Source organism: Pistacia vera, unplaced genomic scaffold (genome assembly GCF_008641045.1).
Source record: "Pistacia vera cultivar Batoury unplaced genomic scaffold, PisVer_v2 Contig1133, whole genome shotgun sequence".
Classification (NCBI taxonomy): domain Eukaryota; kingdom Viridiplantae; phylum Streptophyta; class Magnoliopsida; order Sapindales; family Anacardiaceae; genus Pistacia; species Pistacia vera.
In genome coordinates, this window is record NW_022195175.1 from 110,575 (window position 1) to 131,360 (window position 20,786).

At 34.0% G+C, this 20,786-nt stretch overlaps 3 protein-coding genes across 3 annotated transcripts; 1 reads left to right on the plus strand and 2 right to left on the minus strand.

Moving 5' to 3' along the window:
- Positions 1 to 3,288: 3,288 nt before the first annotated feature.
- LOC116143810 (protein ACCELERATED CELL DEATH 6-like) lies at positions 3,289 to 7,358 on the minus strand. The gene is made up of 4 exons (XM_031429272.1): positions 6,670 to 7,358; positions 5,512 to 5,661; positions 4,847 to 5,394; positions 3,289 to 4,173 (listed from the first exon to the last, which is right to left on the minus strand). Exons 1-4 carry the CDS (start codon positions 7,196 to 7,198, stop codon positions 3,475 to 3,477), a joined length of 1,926 nt encoding a protein of 641 aa, XP_031285132.1. The 5' UTR covers positions 7,199 to 7,358; the 3' UTR covers positions 3,289 to 3,474.
- Positions 7,359 to 9,630: 2,272 nt separating this feature from the next.
- On the minus strand, positions 9,631 to 12,094 carry LOC116144037 (ankyrin repeat-containing protein ITN1-like). Its single transcript, XM_031429496.1, has 4 exons — positions 11,424 to 12,094; positions 11,171 to 11,320; positions 10,515 to 11,053; positions 9,631 to 10,423 (listed from the first exon to the last, which is right to left on the minus strand). Exons 1-4 carry the CDS (start codon positions 11,950 to 11,952, stop codon positions 9,770 to 9,772), a joined length of 1,872 nt encoding a protein of 623 aa, XP_031285356.1. The 5' UTR covers positions 11,953 to 12,094; the 3' UTR covers positions 9,631 to 9,769.
- A 6,281-nt stretch (positions 12,095 to 18,375) lies between these two features.
- Positions 18,376 to 19,009, plus strand: LOC116143986. The gene has a single exon (XM_031429440.1). The coding sequence runs from the start codon at positions 18,485 to 18,487 to the stop codon at positions 18,974 to 18,976; it is 492 nt and encodes a 163-aa protein (XP_031285300.1). The 5' UTR covers positions 18,376 to 18,484; the 3' UTR covers positions 18,977 to 19,009.
- The last annotated feature ends 1,777 nt before the right edge of the window (positions 19,010 to 20,786 follow it).

Consider the following 20,786-nt stretch of genomic DNA (forward strand, 5'->3'; position numbering starts at 1 on the left):
ATCTTTTCTTTTGTAAAACGATCGATGGTGTATGTTTTTTTGAGATATTGGAAATAGAAATACTATGATGTTATTTAGGAAAAGCAGGTCATTTAACAGGTTTCACAGTTTTTCTACATGGCATGTCTCGGGTATCCGAGTCTTGTGGGAGCGCCCGGATTCTACAGGACAAGGGAATTCGGGACGGGTCGTGTCACAAACGATTTAGTCCAAAACTATAATCATTGTAAACGCTCTTAACACACGCCCTGGGGTGGGTTTTTCAAGTTTTGGCAAACCTTTGGGGTTAAAGTAATTAACATTTTCTTTGTTATACGCAAAAAATTATGATCGAGGGTAAACATGGTATTTAACCTCAACTTTGTGAATGATCAATTCTATTAACGTCTTACAAATGATCGAGGCTTTGTGTATATTGATACCTGAGGGGATATTCAGGTTTATTATCCCATAATTTTCATAGAGTTTATGTAGACATTTAGAAGTGATATAGTGTAGAGTCGTTGTGAGACATTTGAATTATGTGAGACAAATTTCCGAAGAGTAAACGACATTCACCCACCCAAGGTTTGGCAAATCTGCAAGTTCCCACTAATGATTTCATAAATTTTAGATTTTCACCCTTAAATTAATATAAAACTGTTTAATCTAACAATTAAAAGGGTAAAATTGTCATTTTAAAGATGAAAATTTTAAAATAACCCTTCACTTCTCAAATTCACCCCAACAGCGACTTCGGGCCATTCTAGCTTGTTCCCGATGCAATCGACCCCTCCTGACACCACCATTACAATCCCCTCAACCCCCACATCAAAACATCTAACCTCCCCACCTAATTGAACACCCCAATCACCGCTCGCCGCTCTTAGTTTTAGTCGCACATTTCATCCAAATTCCAACAAGTCCCAGCACCGGAAACCACCCCTGACACCATTAATAGCATCACCGACTTCCCCCTACCAAAACCCCCGACATCATTGATCGCAGCCGCCTCTCCCTTAGGTTTTTACATGTTGTCGCTCCTTTACAGCTAAATTCCGGTACCTCGCTGAGGTGCACTCCGGTGGAAAAGTTAAGGGTTTTAGTGAGGAGGATAAGGGGATGTTGATGGTGGTGTCGGGGAGGTCTAATGGTGCTAGAATTAGGCCGGATTTTTGGCTTGGCCGGGATCTCCTGTGGGGGTTATTTGAGAGAAATTTGAGATGTGGGGGTTATTAGAGAAAATAATGGTGTTAATTTAAGGGTGTGAATCTCAAATTATAAAACCAGGGGTGGAAACGTTGATTCACCAAACCTTGTGTGGGAAAATGTCGTTTACTCATTTCCAAAACTGCAACCTTCCTGTGAAGAAATTGACAAAACTGTAAATCTTAATTTTTAACATGCTTCAAACAAAAATTAAATCATTCTGCCAAGAATTGTCGATTTGTTTTTCTTTTTAAATTGGTCAAATTATTTTAGTAAATCGGCATTACTCTAAAAATAAAGACAGTTCTACAATATCAACTTTTGAATTAAAAAATCACTAAAAATCAAATTTTTTGTCTTTTCAGTTGAAACTAAATTCTTTATATGACCCTTAAACTAAAGATGTTTACTTTTGATTTTCGAGAATTTCAACTCTGGATTAATTTAAAGTCAAAATTTTTCTTTTATTTCCATAAAAGGTAAAAACGCCCCCATTACACAAAACATTTTAGAAATAACAACCTCTGGGTGCCGAGTGGTTCGATGGGGACTCTTAGGTGTCCAAGTGGTTTGATAAGGACTCTTGGGTGTATTACTCAAGAGGTCATAAGTTTGAATCCCTTCTTGGTTGGTAATAAGGGTGGCTACTGGAGCTTTTACTCAAACAGTAATTCCAAGGTCCTAGGAGATTAGTTGAGGTGTGCGTAAGCTGGCCTCGACATCCATAATCATAAAAAAAAAAACATTTTAGAAATTTCAATTTTAACAACTATCTTAAATTCATAAATTCCTATAAATATGAACTTTGTTAATATTTGTAAATGGTTCTTAACACCAAGGCAAATATGTGTATGAGCAGCACTACACTTACAACTTTTTCATACAACCCTAATGTGGCAGCTCACGATTGGTTAGCTCGTAGTGGGTCCTGTCTACCCAAATGCAAACTAACCAATTGTGAGCTGCCACCTCAGGGTTGTATAAAAAAGTTGTAAACAGGGGTGTAGCCAGAAACTCATTCTAGGGGGGGTCAAGACATTAATTAAACTTAATAATATAATTGTAAATAAACTTATAAAAAAAATATGAGTATTTATTTATAATGCTCTTTATAATTAATATATTTATAATTGTGTTTGACGATATGAAATAAATTTATAATACTTTAACGAGTGAAACAAAACCTAGAAAATTTACTAATGAACAAGTTATTAAGCCAAAACAAATAACAACACCTCCAAATTAAACTATAATAAAATTTATGGTAATAAAATATTCAAAGATTTATCTAGCTTTTATAGTAAAGTATTATAACTTTTGTTGTACTTTCACTTTTATGTTTTGACCCCTTAAAATAATGTATCAAAATATATATTTTCTATATTTATCTTTTTTTTCCTAACTTCAATATTTTCATATGACCCGTCTGTGGATAATCTACATGGTTAGAACGAATTAAGGATAGTGTGGCTATACACACGGTCTCAGGTTTGATTTTCCATCCAAGCATCTGTAATTTAAGTGGGGAGTGTGGATAATAAACAAGTTATTAAGCCAAAACAAATAACAATACCTCCAAATTAAACTATAATAAAATTTATGCTAATAAAATATTCAAAGATTTATCTAGCTTTTATAGTAAAGTATTATAACTTTTGTTGTAATTTCAATTTTATGTTTCGACCCCTTAAAATAATGTATCAAAATATATATTTTTTATATTTATCTTTTTTTTCCTAACTTCAATATTTTGATATGACCTGTCTGTGGATAATCTACATGGTTAGAACGAATTAAGGATAGTGTGGATAGACACACAGTCTCAGGTTTGATTTTCCATTTGAGTATCTGTAATTTAAGTGGGGGGCGTGACTAGGGGTTGTAAGCTAGCTAGCCCTTATATATATATTTTTTAATTTTGATAATTTTTCAAAGTCAAGAAGGTCAACTAACCCTCCATGACCCCTTCCGCCCCAAGTTCCTCCTTGACCCTGGTTATAAGTGTAGTTTTATTGATATGAGTATTTCTAAAACCTTAGGCAGTCATTGCAAGGAGTCCAAAATATTTAAACTAATAAATAACGATGTATATACCAGTACCACAACACCGAACACTATTATATAAATTTATAAAACAATACATATAATTAGGGGGCAAGAAATTAAGTAAAGCATACTCTTAAAAATCTGAAGTGCGGACTTTGTAGTAGCACTAATTTCACAAATTGACATTAAGCAAACATAAAACTTTGAAATTCAAATCAAGAAACTTGAAGCTTGTGGAGTTCATGGAATAATTGAAGAACCTGCCGGAGTTCGGGCTTTAAAACCAGTCGACAAACAAAAGATCCTCTTCAGAAAGGCTTCAAAACTCCGTGGAATCAACCGCCTTGCCTTCTTCCCCAACTGCTTGCAGCCTCTTGTTATTGAAGTTATTATATAGAGAGGGAAATACGATAAAGCAAAGATCCCAACTGGGATAAAAGAGCAGGTGTACAACATGATTTTCGCCCAATGTTCCTTATTTTTAATCATCAGCAAAATCGTTGCTGCAAATGCCACCATCATCAGGCAAACAGAAAGGAACAGAAACGTAAAACCAAGCGTCATTTTATTCGGCAGAGAGTGCTTGAAGTCTTCTAATCTAAAGGGGGATGAGAGAATTGAGAGAAATGTGACCACAGCCGCCAAAGAGAACGTGAGAGAGAGAACGTCTGATATAGTGAAAACAACAAAGAACGGTTGATTGATAAGGACGGGAAAACCAGTATTCTCATTTGATCCTCCTGGTACCGTGTATGCAGCTGCAAATGCGACAGTCGCGATAAGAACTGACACTACTGAGCATCCTTCTGCTGTGTGCTTTAACCATTCTTTGGATGTAACACGAAGTTCATTATTTGCAGCGGCAAATAATCCCTCTGCGGTCAACCCCGAATCATTCCGGTGATTCATAAAATGGGATATGGTCACTTCCTGAACTCGCTGCCATGCAAAAATCGACTTTTAGTTCCATTAGGAAAATAAGCAAATTTCAATTACTTTCTTCTGGAGAGGACAATATTAGGTATGTAAGACCCGATCCTCGAAAATCAAACCCAAGCTATACCCAAGTCGGGCCTGATCTTTCACAGGAAAGCCCAGACCCGGCCCAGCCAGGGCATTGGCAGGAAAGCTGGAGCCCCACCCAAGTTCATAAACTATTCCAGGCTTTCCAGCGACCTTTTATAATATAAAATTACAAACAACCTTTTAAAAAACTATATCCAACCCCCATATATCAAGTAAATTTTAAAAAACTTTTAATTTTTTATTTTGTTATGATCGGGCTTGTTTGGACCAGTTTACATATACCTCAATTAATCTTCTAAGATCTTAGAACTATCAATCAAGTAAGAGTTTTAAGGACTTTCTTTATTAGCAATCGAGGAGGGTCTCAAACTCAATACCTCTGGGATAATATATTCTAAAATTTCTATTAAATCACTTAATCTCAAGAGTCGTTTTTCTTGTTATATCAACCAAAGCCTGGTTTGAAGCGCAGTAAACACAACCCGAACTTATATTTCTTTTAAAAAAACAAAAGTTCAGACAAACCCGGCTGGACCCGGGGTTTTTACATCCTTACTGGATATATTGGGTTTAACAGCAAGCGTACCTCATACCAAAGCAATTCATCCTGCAATACAAAAGCAGGCCCTTCCATCTTTTCAGGCACATAATCTGTTCTTTTTATTCCGGCCATGTGCAATATGGTATTGCCACTGTTGTCAGTCTTTCGTACAAGTCTCCTTATCGGTACTTCCATTTGTCTTACAAGCTCAAAGATCTCTAATTGCCGATACTTAATCGCTACATGCAATATATTTCGTCCTTCATCATCGATATGCTCCATTGCTTGCGGGTATGCATTCAGTATTTCCTTAACAATCTCTATACATCCTGACTTGGTTGCTAGAAACAAAGGAGTCTCCGCACCGTCTCCTCCTCCGGCTCCGGCTTCTCCGCTTCCTTTCTCAGCGGCTGAGAGAGTTGGATTGAGTCCATATTTGTGTATTTTAGGCCTACTCTGGTCTTGAATAGAATAAGAATCCTCCCACGTAGTATCTTTTCTAATTAGAAACTTGGCGAGCTCCATTGCCGATTCATATTGTCGCTCCTCCTTTTCCATTAATACTCTCTGCCTCAAGCTACAAGTCCATGTAACTTTTCAAAAAACAAAGTTAACAATTGCATTTGCATACCACCGCTCTTTAACTATAAATATATTTACATCAATGAACATGTGTCTTTAACTATAAAAATGAACAGAGAAGTACTTACAGCAGTTGATGAGTTTCTTGAGAAAATTTTCTTCGCGTTTGCGTTTAAAAGCTTCAGGCTTGCATGAGAGAAGCTGAAGAGGAGTCATCCCGTCCACATCTTGTTCACCAATTAAGGACTTATATTCTTTCGCAATTTGCAAAGCCAATTCTGTAATTGCACGCATTCATTTTGGTTAAAAAGGCAAGAATATTTAAGTTTCGAAATACATATACATTATATCCTTAACAAGAAACCCACCATTTGAAAGGCAAGAATATTTAAGTTTCGAAATACATATACATTATATTCTTACAAGAAACCCACCATTCGAAAATAATATTGGATCTCTTTAAACACAGAAAGAAAGGGGGAAAAGATGTATAAAGTTTAAATAATTTAATGAAATAAATGTCCACAAAAGATCTAAGTCTTTTAAATTAAGGACAACGTTAGTCATTTAGGCTAGGAATCGTGGTTTTGTTTAATTAATTCATATGAAGATGTGGCAGTCAATCTTATTAGCCAGTTATATTCACCCTTTCCTATCCCAATGGTTTAGGCTCCATCTTCTTGGAGAAAAACAACTTCTAAAGAAGATATTGCCTTTAATATATTCACAATTTTATTTCTATCAACGTAGGCTGTACCAGCAGTGTCAAATACTATTTAATCTTATTGTTATCTTGGGTATAAATGTACAAAGTACTATTACACATCGTACAAGAAAATCTCATTCTTACCGTAAGTTATATGTCATCATATTTGAAAGAATAATACTATTTACACAAGCTCTTTGAAATTGTCATTTCCTTCATCAAATAATTAAATTATTTATATGTCAACAATAATTAATACTATAGATCATTCAGAACGAGAATTCAGAATATCTCTTAAGATGTTAAGATGTATAATGTATTTGGGATGTCAACTATATAACTATGTCAACGTGATAGCATTAATTTACAAATTTAATCATTTATAAGAAAGTAATACCATTTATATACGAAATTTAATTATTATTTTTCACTCCAATTGCTTTGTACAAAAGTACTTCTAAAAATTCCCTTGCAGCCCTTATCCATGTAGATAGATGCTTATAGGAGTGATATGCTCTGGAATATATATGCAAAGAAAAATGAATTATGGCTGGAGTGATATCTAGAAGATGAAACTTACCGAAGTGCTGAGAAAGAATGGAAATGTGAAGAACATTGGTTTTATCCGTTCTCTGAAGAAAAGGATGCTTACTAGTTTGATCATAACCCGATACTTTACCAGCAAGAAAGTTGAATATATCAGTCTTCCCATATCGTGCAGCTCGGAACAGTGCAGTCTCTCCATTGGTGTTGCGCATGCCCAGCAACCCTGGCGCTTTCTTCAACACTTTATCCGCTACACGGAGAGCATGATTGCTCGTGGCAGTGTAATGAAGAATCGTGTTTCCTGCATTATTTTGACGGGTCATTTTGTCAAGATAGTGTTCAGGCAACTCATCAAGTAGCCTGAGCACTAAATGCTCTTTCTTCGAATAAGTAGCCATATGTAGTACGGTGTCGTCATGTATTGTTAATATGTGCAATGCATGATCAGGAATTTTTCTGCACAATTCTATCACCTTCTCCTCATCTTCTACAATCATCAGAGCATTATAAAGCTCTGAGTTAACGCGATGCTTTTCATCAACATCTCCGGCGATACAATACATTACTGGCTGGATATTAGAGCTAGATACAGGAGAGAAAATAGTCAATTTTGGGGGTTTAATTTGGTTTCTAGTAGAGTTTGCATATGGCCAAGTGGAATTTAAGAGGTCCCTCTTTTTCTCTTTGCCATCGATTTTTATGATTCTTACAACTCAGTGTGAATGCTAGAGCTGTTAGTGGATGCTTTTCGGAGAGTTTGGAATATATATATATATAATCCTGTTTGGTGAAGGTTGCGTCTTTAAACTTGTTATCTTTTGAAAATTTTAAAAAGCAATATATTCCCCACTAACTTTTGTTAAAGACGATTAACAGCTAATGAATTGTATTCGAACTGAGAATCGTTGTTTACTAAACGACTGGTAATTGTCAGATATTAGTGTGTTAAGGAGCATCTTATTCTCTGCAGTTAAGTATGTAACCACATTAAGTTTCCACAGGCTCCAAACTCCATTTGCCTTTGATACAAAAACACTTGAAACTCGACTGCCTTCTGTTGATACAAAAATCAGCAATATCCAGACGAACCCAGTCGACCAAGATGGGATTGGGTAGGGTGTGCACTTGATTATAAATAATCAGCTTAGAGTGGATTAGAATATCTACAACAGGTTAGATAATAGGTTTTTAAAGTGATTCGACACGTTAGAACTAAGCTTACGTCTACTGTTATCTAATTATTTGAGTTTGGATTACATACAAATTGGGTACCACAGGGGAACTGTGGTAGTGAGCTTATAGTGCCTCACCAAATAGGTTCTTTGCTCAAGTGTGTTTTCCAGGGTTGTGTCATGTTTTCAAAATGGGGGTGATGCCTCCCTTTTATACATGTTGTCGGGTAGTAGTTGACAATTGATAGATTACAGAGAAGATTATGCGTATAATCCCGAGTAATCCGGATTAAGTCAAAGCAATCATGCTTAAAGAGTAATGAGATTATTAGTTAAATCATCTGTTGTGGGAGTGACACGTAGTGATTCTGGTCACTCAATCTTAGAGTAATCTGTAGACGGATGACACAAATCTGACCGTAGGAAAATAATGTACAACACCTTCTTTCCAGTATTCGTGTAATTTTATATTTCCAACTCATTGACTCGTGGGTACATGTATTAGTATATCATCTCTAACCAAATTCACCGAAAACGAAAAGAGCACAAAATTAAGTTGTCTGCTATACTACTGAATTAAGAAATTCTCCAAAGAGAGTTTAATATGGTGCAACCGCTAATGTCATTAAACACTTGTTAGTTTTTGCAGGGGATTGATTACATCTAATAACTTGTAAGCTAATCACATAAACATGTTTTGCGATATAAATATTACAGGAGACTATAAGATCGACCCAGCTAAATCACTCTTGACCCCAGCTTAAGATAATTTGTCTTAATAATCCAAAACCGATAATACTTCCTGATGACTCAGATCAGACTTTTGAGATAGCATAAGAGTAAAATATACAGCTGGCTATGCACTAGCAAAAAGTAAATCATTAATCATGGCCAAAATATACCATCAGACTATCAATTCTAAATTGATTTGAAGAGTTATATCGGGAAGGAAATTTCGCGAAAGATCATGCTGAATTGATAAAAATGTTGATAAAGGATGGATAATAAAGTTGAATGTTGTCCAACAAAGTGGAAACAAGAGATAGTGAAAGCTCTTGCATCTGATTAAGCATCATTTCTTCCATTCAAAGTTGCTGTTGATCTAATAAGTCTGGCAGAAATATTCTGTTGCGGTTGTAGGATTTTACAGTAAGTATTGTGCTTATAATGATCAGCTAGTAAATCCGCATGTTAATTAGTAATATTTGAGGCATGTGTGTTTTGTTTTAGACTATTATAATAATCTTCATATGATTTTTATCTTGCAATATAACTGAAACAATCTAGAATAATACGAAATCAAAACAGAAAACACATAAAAATATTAATCGAGTAAAGAGAAAGAAATGTATGTCTGATTTACCCTGGTTCACCTAATTAACAGGATACATCTAGTAAAGTCAATATTATTGCAATACTGTCACACCTCTCTTGTTACAATAAAAGTAATTTGTCTTATGATTTGCTATCACACTCATACAAGAGAAAAAAATGTTTATATACTAGATTTAAAAAACTAAAACCTAATATATAAGGATTCATATTCTTAAACTCAAACCCAATAATGAATTTAATAACTTAAAGAAATCATTTTGCGGCTCTTCATAGAAAAGGTCCAAACAACCTACGAGCATTTTCCAACAGAGTCTCCGAATGCGTCTGTATGACCCCTTATTGTTAAAGTGGTCGACAACTCCAACAATAACTTGTCGAATATATAAACTTATTGTTTGGTTTCTTCGTCAAGTCCTTTTAATACTATTCTCATATTTGGATTTTTCATGAATCATGATCAAATAATGATAATAATAATAATAGCCATAATAAAAATAATAATTCTGAAGAGTTCTAAACATACATATATCAATGCAGTAAAGACTAAAGAGATATTCAAACCAATACATACATGATAATAAGTTAATTACGTTGAGCTTCTGATGAAAGTAGCCTTTGCGGTGGAGATCAATATGGAATGGAAGAAGGAGTTCGGGATTTGGAGAAACTCCGAGGAATCAACTGTTTTCCCTTGTTGGCTAAGTATTTGCAACCTCTTGTTATTGATGTCACTACATACACAGGAAAATACGATAGAGCAAATATCGCAACTGGGATAAAAGAGCAAGTGTAAAGCACGATTTTCGCCCAACTTTCTTTATTTTTTATCATGAGCAAAATCGTTGCTGCAAATGCTATCATCATCAGGCAAACGGAAAGGAACAGAAACGTGAAGCCCAGAATCATTTTATTAGGAAGAGAGTTCTTGAAGTCTTCTAATCTAAATGGAGATGTAAGAATTGAGAGAAACATAAGCACGGACGCCAAAGAGAATGTTAAAGAGAGAACGTCGGATATGGTAAAAACCACAAAGAAAGGTTCGTTTATGAGGACCGGAAAACCAGTATTCTCGTTTGAACCTCCCGGGACTGTGTATGCAGCGGCGAAGGCCACGGTTGCAATTAGAATTGCCACCACTGAGCACCCTTCTGTTGTGTGCTTTAACCATTCTTTGGATATGAGACGAAGGTCAACATTTGAAGATGCAAATAAGGCTTCTGGAGTGAGCCTCAAACTGTTCTGGTGATTCATAAAATGCGGCACACTCACGTCCTTGACTCGCTGCACAAACACTCAAAATGTTTGATTCTTTTCAGCCAAATCTTAAACATTAAATTTTAATGCATGCTTAATTAATTCAAGTTGTATATACCTGATACCAATGCAATTCGTCCTGCAATACCAGAGCCGGTCCTTCCATCTTTTCGGGTACAAAATCTTTTATTTTCACACCAACCATGTGCAATATTGTGTTTCCATTGTTGTCAATCTTTCGTACTAGTCTTCGCATTGGCACTTCCAGTTGTCTTACAAGCTCAAAGATCTCTAACTGGCGATACTTGATGGCTACATGAAGTATATTTCGTCCTTCATCATCAATATGTTCGACTGCTTGAGGGTATGTTTTAAGTATTTCTTTAACAATCTCTAGACATCCTGACTTTGTTGCTAAAAACAGAGGAGTTTCTGCATCGATATTTCCTGTTGGGCTGACGATATTGGTAGAAGAAGGTTCTATATTAGCACGCCCGTATTTGTGTATCTTAGGCCTACTCTGATCTTGGATAGAATAAGTAAGCTCCCACGAGGTGTCTCTTTTAATCAAAAAATTGGCAAGCTCAATAGCTGATTGATATTGGTGCTTTTCCTGTTGAATATCTTGTCTCCAACTCAAAATGCAACTAAATTTAACTTATCAAAAAAAAAAAAAGCCAAAAGAAGTTACTAATTAGTAATCCATGAATAGACATGATTACAACAATTTTCTAAGACCAGAATCTTTAGTTCTTGTGAATAAGATTCCATTACCATAATTGACGATTTTCTCGAGAAATCCATCTTCACGTTTGCGATGAAAAGCTTCTGGCTTGCATGAGAGAAGCTGAAGACTAGTCATCCCATCCACATCTTGCTCGCCGATTAGAAACTTATATTCCTTTGCAATTTGCAGGGCCAAACCTTTCATTAACACAACAATCGTGAAATTAAGATTGGATTACAATCTCATAAAACACGTCTCCAATATCATATTTAACCAAATTAATGGCAAAAAAGAGCTTACCAAAGTGTTGAGAAAGAATAGCAATGTGAAGAACAGTGGTTTTATCTGTCCTCTGAAAAAACGGCAGCTTACTGGCTTGATCATAATTACAGATTTTCCCAGCAAGAAAATTGAAAATGTCAGCTTTCCCATAACGCGCAGCACGAAAGAGAGCTGTCTCGCCATTGTTGTTACGTATGCATAACAACCCGGGAGCTCTCTTCAACACTTTTTCGGCAACAGGGAGAGCATGGTTGCTCGTTGCAGTCTCGTGAAGGATTGTGTTTCCAGCTTTATTTTGCCGGGTCATTTTATCAAGATACTGGTCAGGCAACTCTTCAAGTAGCTTCACCACTAAATCACTTTTTTTTGAATAAGTTGCCATATGCAGTAATGAATCATCATGGACTGTCAATATGTGCAACGCATGATCGGGAATCTTTCTGCAGAGATCAATCACCCTCTTCTCGTCCTCCTGGATCATCAGAGCATTGTAAAGCTCTGAGTTAATAAAATTTTTAACTTCAATACCGTCTATGGTAGAACCCATCAATGGCAGCAACCGAGAAAATTAAGGTTGATAGTCTGTTTCTTGGTAAATTCTCTATATCCTGCGTGTATATAAATTCATGGCCTGCAGTTTCTTGAAAATTCTGCCATTGTTTTTGGTGTGATTTTACAATTCAGGTGAATGTTGATGCTAGTTGTTAGAGGCTGTCTTTCCACAAAGTCAGGAATAAGTAAAACATAATCTTGCTTTGCAGATCGGGTGGAGTACTGTTTAACTTGTCTTTACAAAAGAACTTTATATTCCCCCACTAATTTTGCAGGAAGAACAATTAAAAGTAGTTTATAATTGATAAATTAAAATTTGGAGAATTGGATAAAGAATTAATTGTTGGTTTATGCTCGCATAGTTTTAAGGTTAAAGCAGCATCTTATTCTTTGTTTTTAGTAGCCATGAATGTAAAGTTCATTGGTTCCGGATTCTAAATTTCTAATCCTTTTCAATATGTAACACATGCAGAGTGGCTTCTTCCAGGAAAAAACTTGAGACTTTGTACACTCCTAGAAGAGAAAAATATTGATAAAAAATTTTATATTAATGAGCTGACATGATTTGGCAGAAGCATGAACAATCTCCTGGAACGAGATCATTCTGTGTGGAACCTTCATCTGGGTAGTTTATGAAACTAGGAATGATTGTTCCTTCTTGTATGATCATACCATTTGGAAAACTGTATTTTTGTTTTTGTTATGACTCTTGTCATACCTTTACATGTTTGTTAGATTTCAATTAACTTTTTGATTAATTTTGGCACGTTAAAACACCTCAGGGCTTAATAAGTAGAGGGCTTAATAAGTAGTATCTTTTTGAGTTTAGTAATGAAAATTTAATTGCTATGAATTTTGAGAAAGTAGAGAAAGTGTGACTTGCTCTACTTATTGAAGGATCGATGATCCCTCTAACGATGTGTTGATTGGATCAGATTGTTTGGACAATGAGAAAGTAGAGAGAAAATACAATTAGGAGGAAACTCGGTGAGAGAAAATTAGTTAATGCTTTTGCACTTTCACAGTTTATCATAAGTTACACTATTATTGTACAAAGTATTGCTCAGTTTCCTTATGCTCAATTAGGGTAACCGTGGGCCGAAATGTATAGCCCTACAGAACTGATCCAATCTTTCTTCCAGTCCATTAACAACCCTTAAAAGAAGTTGTCCACTCTTGCGTGTGTGGTCCATTTATTTTGAAGCTTGGCAATGATAGAAAGACGAAAGAATAGTTACAGACGAAAACACATTTATAGTTTCATACACAACTACTTTGAAGTATAGGTAAAACGTGCAAAAGTCTCATCGTTGACTGCCAAGTTCCAATAGTGCGAAAACAACACGAAGAAGAGCTTCTGCCCTACAAGTTATAACCATTGTTTTAAAACCCTGATCGGAGAGTAACCCGTTTTGCTGGTTGGGTCACGAGTCAACCAATCCAACCGATTGGACCGATGATGTCAGCGATAATTTTATTTTTAAAAAATTACATATTAATTCAGATTTTAATATATTACAAAAATTCTCCTTAAAAAGTTTAATTAGTCCCTAAAATTTTTATTTATTTCAAAAATATCCCAAAAAATTACCAATTAATCCTTAAACTTTTGACATATCTCCAAAACACCCTTATAAAATTACAAATTAACTCTTATAATTTTAAAATATTACAAAAAACCCCTAAGACCTGAATCAGACCGGAAAAGCTACCGGGTCCTGATCCGACCGGTCCAGTTTTTAAAACAGAGGTTATAACCACTTGGAGTCCCATTCTTTTTGAAATTGAAGTCATTATCTGTGTGACAAAACAAGCGGCCTCTTAATAGCCTTAACCTTACCCATCGTTATAGTGCCATTATTATTATATGTTATGTTATGGCCCCCTCAGCTTACACATCAACCTTTTAGCATGAAATGGAAATCCCATCCCTACTATCTTAGCTTAGATAATTAATTAAGTTCATAGGTGATGAGACAAGTAATGAAGGGTGGGCCTTTTTCTCACTCTCTACTTTAATTATTATCCAACATTTCTAACCCATTAGGATTACGATTACTTAGCTTAGCTTAGATAATTAATTAAGTTCATAGGTGATGAGACAAGTAATGAGGGGTGGGCCTTTGTTTTTACTCTCTACTTTAATTATTATCCAACATTTCTAACCCATTAGGATTAAGATTACTTATTTTGTCTGTTGCCCCACGACTCAGACATCCTCTTTCTGTTAATTATTTTTTTATAAATTTGGGTTTGTTTGGTACTGTTTATTCGGATAAAATTTATAAAAGTTCAAATTTTAAGTTTTTTCAAATAAATATAAAATAACTTATTTAAAATTCTATAAACACATTTAATATGAAACCAATATTTAAAACTTTAAATAAATTCTTTCTGACCAAAGATACTTTTATATTCAAGTTCACTCTCTTATTTATTTGATCATAGTGTGAGCGTATCATTACCTCAAGTTAATTGATAAGATAATTGCATAATGCTTTCAAATTCATGGAAAAAATGACTCAAACCAAATCAAATCCCATTCCATCTACCCAATTGGGCATTAAGATTATAGTTATTCAAGTGAAACGAATTTATGCAAAGAAAAAAATATTACAAAATCATTCATTTCATATAATTATAATGTTGTAATTCTTCTCTCTTCAATATTTTTTATTGGACAAATTTCAAATCTGATCTTCGAGTGTATACACAATTTTTTTTTTTTTGTTTTTTTTTTTTTTTTTAGATATCAGAAGTATTCGAGCCAGTTTATATGCACCTTAACGAATCTTTAAGACTCATTGAATACCTTATAAACCTAATGTTTCAAAATAAGCCATAAATATAGTACGTGACCTTTAGGTGGTTTGAACCCAAAAGTCAATGAAATAAGCAAATCTTATTAACTGTCAGGTCAACTCTTTGGAGTTTAAAAAAAAAAATAAACATCAATTTGCGTGTATCTCAACTAATTTATAATATCTATTAAACATCCTATAAACCCAATAATATAAAATAAGTCATAATATGATAGGTAATTCCAAAGTTTGTACACATTTGTTTTAGATAAAGACAGCAAATATCTTACAAACTCTTCAAGTTAGCATAAATAGTGTAAGATTAGCAACTTGAATTCCATTTTGGGGAAGATCAAAAAAAGACTAAACGTAAACGCAGAGCGTAAACAATAATACAAGCACTATTTGTCATTTACACGCAAAGGGAAAGTAAGATGCAGACCTGCTACTTTTTTTTTCAAACCAATCACTTTCTAATTCCTAATTTGATTTCGTATAATGTTATAAGTAGTAACCTCTTCAGTTCTATTAATCTTTCTTTAAAAAGATCGTGGTCCACTAACTAAAAAGAAACCAATCACTTAATAAAACCCTTTTATTAATTTTTCATCTTTTACTTTCCCATTTTTAATTAACGCCCGCCATTGTCATTTAACTTTCTTTTCTAATCAACACAAAGGACCCGTAATTATCTCTTCGAGTGATTCGATAAAAACTTTTAGATGTATTACTGAAGAGATTCTGAATTTGAGTTCTTCCTCAATTGATTACTAATAGAGGTAGTTGTTTGAGCTCTTATCCGACCAATAATTCTAAAGTCTTAGAAGATTAATTGAAGTATACATAAACTGACATAAATATCTATAATTATAATAAAAAACAATGAGAAACACGATAGGCAATAGGTTTAACATATGTCAATATTAAATTTAAAAGTATTTTTGGTTTAAGAATACTTTTTTTCTTGTTATAATTATTTTTATATTATAGAATTTTTTTTTTTTTTAATGTGGGAAAGAGTCGTAACAATGATTGCTAACGCTAATATTTAAAATCCCAAATGTCCAAAATTATGTGAATTGAAAAAATTAGAGGCATATATTTAATCTACATAAACAAAAATATTGTTATCTATTTATAAACATTTTGTATAATTTTATACTACAAAAAATATCTTGAGTAGATCTTGTAAAAATAAGCACAATGATGTTATCCATTATTTAAAATTTGTTATTAATAATATAGATTATGATCATCTTTATATATTATTTATTCTTCTTCTTCTTCTTCAGTTGGTGCATCTTATTTATTTATTTCTGACTTGTCTATTAAAAAATCAATCAGGATAGAACAAAATCGTAATAATTAAGCATAAATTAACTATAACCAATGGGTATTAAAATAATATTTTAATACGATCTACATTATTGAAGGTATGTATTATTATTCTATAATCTCTTTGGAAACAGGGCATATTAATTAATCCATGGTGTCAACATAAAGGAGTTTTCGAAAGTCACACCCACACGCCCCTTTTGGTACCACGATATGGTTCTAAAACCAACGAGATAATTACTGTTAAACCACGTGATTAGTGTTGGATTAAACAAGTAAATTTGCTTTATTAATGGGTGCTTAACAATAACCAAACCACCACTAGATTAGAGGTCAATAAATATAAATTAAAATATCAGACAATGCCAGTCCAACTATTCCTTTATATCAATCATAAATTATCACTCATTCTTTCAAATTAAACAATACTAATTTTATGAAGATGTATAAATTAGTGATAGACTCTTCTTTGATTTTTTGTTTAAATGAGTTGCTATATTAATATCAATCATTACGATTGAATCGGACAATAAAATCTATATTACACATATTTTTTAGCTTTTGAATTTGATGATAAATACATACATCTGTTATATTTTCTAATATCAGTAAAATCTACGGTTGAATCGGACGATAAAATCTTCATTATATGTATTTTTTTGCTTTTGAATTTGATGATAAATACAGACATCTCTTATATTATCCAATATTCTTATAAATTTGGTATGGGTTGATCTGAGGGTCAAGAAAGTTTGTTTATTTCATTGACTTCTTGGGTTCAAACCACTTTCGGATTACCTACCATATTTATGGCTTACCTGAAATATTGAGTTTGTAGAGTATTCAATGGACTTCAAAAATTGGTTAAGATGCGCATAAACCGATCTGAACACCTTAATTATTAAAAAAAAAAAAAAAATGGGTACATATCTATTGTTAGTTGCTAACTTGGCATTATGAAATGGATTAATATGATGCCACGTTGTTACTGTCTTATTTTGTTTAAATAAAGTTGATATGTTAGTCTAAATCAATAATGGGGAGTCGATGGAGCATAAAAAAGTAGATATAAAAGGAATAAATAAATTAAATCTAACTTTTGAATATGGAGAACATTATAATGACACATAAACACCTTGAGATGTCATTTTTTAAACAGCATCATAGACTACACCACCTATTTTTATTCTTTTGTTAGCCACCAATATACCCCATTAACTTAGAATCACACTCTCATTATCACTATTTTTTTAACACCTTTTTCACTACTATTTTGACTACCAAAATTTCGAATATTTTAAAGGAATAAACCTAAAAATATCCTCAATTTCCCAATAATTAATATGAAAAATAATTTAATAATTTTAAATATCTGTTTGGACAATTAAGTCACAATAATTCTCCCCATAGGCCATAGTTAAAAAACGTTAAAAAAATATCAATTTCTCGCAACGCGATATTTCAGATAATAGACGATAATTAGATGATATTATCAAGTGTCGCATTTGATGGGACAGCAGCAGAGGAGTGGGCAGTACCAGCTGGCTATGAGAGCGCTACAACCGATGTGGGTCCCACTTCACGTGCCATCACGCCCTTCCATTAGACTAAGCGATATCCAGCCACGTGGCATGGTTAACAATGAACTTGAACACGTGTCGAAATCATTGATCGCTTCAACAGAACCACTTTGTATCTTTTCGTAGAACCAGCCAACCAGGTCAGGTGACCCCCTCTCTCTCTCTCTTAAATCTTTAAATCCAAGTCACGACAAATGTGTAACTGGCAGTACAAAATTATTCTCGTAAGAGACAAATTCGTCTTCCCAAATTACCCCCCCTCTGTCATCTTTGTCCACTAGCTAGCGTTACAGTTTGATTGCTCATTGGCACGCGTCATTCTTCCACGCTGTTTCAATAACGCCGTTTACTATTATTTGCTTTTTTCAACTGCGATTATGGTGGAATTTATACAGTTTTCAGTTAATTGGACGCAGCAATTTTACAATCTTAAACTAATTTCTAGGATAAAATATAGTTCCCCTAATATTAATTAAAATCAATATTGATTTCAATCAATGTTGATTTCAATTATTTGATTTGATTTGTCATTCCCGTAGTATGGATGCGTATCACTGGATAACTGGAAAATCCTACGTGGCCTGCCCACTGAAATTGCAGGGTGTCTTGGTAATTTCAACGGGAAATCAAGTTACAGAGAGAGAAAACAGAGAGCCTTATCCATTTTGTAACCTAACCTTTATAAAAGCAGATCAACTCATTCACATTTTTGAAACCAAACTCAAAATCTAACCAATAAAAAACACTCACACAAAAGCAAAGAGAGGAAGAAGAAGAAAAAACTGAGAGAAGAAGGGAAGAGAGAACCCTAATGGCAACAGGCAAGAGTTACTATCCCCGACGACCCAGCTATCGATTCCTCCCCAGTGACTCACCTCATTTAGGGACGGCAAACGAGTCGTCGTCATTCGAACTCGACGAGTCTGACTTCTACAACAATTCGGACCCCTCAACCGAGTTCCCCTGCAAACCCACCGTTTCTAGTTCCCGGATGAGCAAAAAAGCAACCAAGCGTTCCGATTCTACGGGTGGGACCCCCTCTTCGCTGCCGGTTAACATACCTGACTGGTCCAAGATATTGAAGGATGAGTACAGGGACAACCGGCGGGCGGATAGCGACGACGATGACTTGAACGGCGAGGGAAGCGTGAGGGTTCCACCGCACGAGTTTTTGGCGAGGCAGATGGCCAGGACGAGAATCGTTTCGTTTTCGGTTCACGAAGGTGTGGGGAGGACTTTGAAAGGAGGCGATCTAACGAGGGTACGAAATGCAATTTGGGAAAAAACTGGGTTCCAAGATTGAAAAAAAAAAAACCATCAAATCCTTCAAAAAAAAGGACTTGAGTGAGGAGTTATAGTGAAATGATTTATTACATGATCTTTATTTTTGTTTTTTAAGTAGTTTTTTTTTTTTTGCCTTTTTTTGGGGGGACGGATCAATTTTCTGCCTGTAATCTTCTAACTGGGAGTTTGTATCCAAAATTTTAGAGGGAATTTAATTGTTTTAAATTTTTGTTACTCATTATTAATTATTTTTATTATTGTTCTTGTTAGACGGAAGTTCCTAAAATTAAAACAGAACAGGGGCAATTAAGGGATATAAAATTAAAGAGGGCTGTTGAGGTCAATAATTGGTGGGGGTTTGGGGTTGATGTGGGTGGGGTTGGTAAGAAAAGCAGAGGGTGCAATCAGTGTTAGCTCATGATAATGACACTTACAAATGGTTCACATCGTACAATAGTCAAATCTACCCTTTGTTTCGGCTTTGAGCATTGGCACTTCCTCGCGTAAACTTTGCTTTTGCCTTCTGGGTTCACTTTGCTAAGACTACGTAAAAAAGACTGAAATGAAAGCGTTTTCTTTGTTTTCAGGAAACATTTTTCGAAAAAACCACGTTGAACAAACCCCTTGAAATGTATTGGATAAGGCCTAGGGTGGGAGCCAGGAAGGTTCGAGTATTAATTATTTAAGTAAAAGCATTTAATTATCCAGTTCATGTCAGATTAATTAATGCTACAACCTTTTTTTAAAACTAATCGACATTTGGATGAAATATCTAAACCTCGGATCTGGTAAGAAATAGATAATGATCTTGATTTAATTATTAGCTGATTATTATTATTATTATTATTATTATTATACGTAAACTCGGTTATTGGAACTCTTCATGTGAATTGCAAGAAGACAATGCCCTCGTGCTGCTGCTGTATTTGGTAGCTGAGACTGGGGGGGAATGTAATATCTTAATTGAATTAATTAGCAAAGTAATACAATCGTTAGAATAAGCCAAATGATTAACGTGACAAGTTTAATTTAATTAACCCAATATTTCTCCTGCTGTGGGTCCCATTAATAGACTGCCAAATACTGATTTGAGAGGAATTTTTCAACACTTGCAATTGAAAAAAGTTCTTATTGCGTTTTGTTTATCATAAATATAATCATATATAATAATGTCGTTATTTTTTATGATATACAAATTAATTGAATAATGTTTAATACGTCCAATTATTACCTTTAAGTTATCCTCTATTTTTTTTTTTTTTTTTTTTCAAAAAATTATATGTTGGCAATGGGATGTAATATATACCTGGATAAGACTAGAGACTTTTAGACAAAAATGGATAACCTTGACCAACATTTTTGTAACTAATTGTTTCAATTTATCCCATAATTATGGAATATGATTTACATATTTAGTCTTACTTATTTAAATAAATTAATACTCATCTTAAGTTCATAATTAATACATTTACTTATATACTTATTTACAAATAAATGGTTTGTATTAGAAAGAGAAATTATTTTTAAGCATTAATTATATCTGGACGATCGAGTGATTCAATAGAGATTTTTAAATGTTATTCCAGAGTTTATGAATTCGAATCCCTTCTCGGATGTTAAGAGTAAGGTCGATAGTTCTAGAATCTCGAAAGAGATCATAAATTAAAAAAAAAAAAAAAATTGGTATTGAGTCTTTTTTTCATTCCAGTGACAACTCCTACAATTTTAAGTAATATTTGAATGTTGAGTTGATCCTTTTACTTAATTGGGTAATGTAATGAATGTCGTCATATGAGAAGTAACTTTTAAAGGAAAATGACGCATGAATA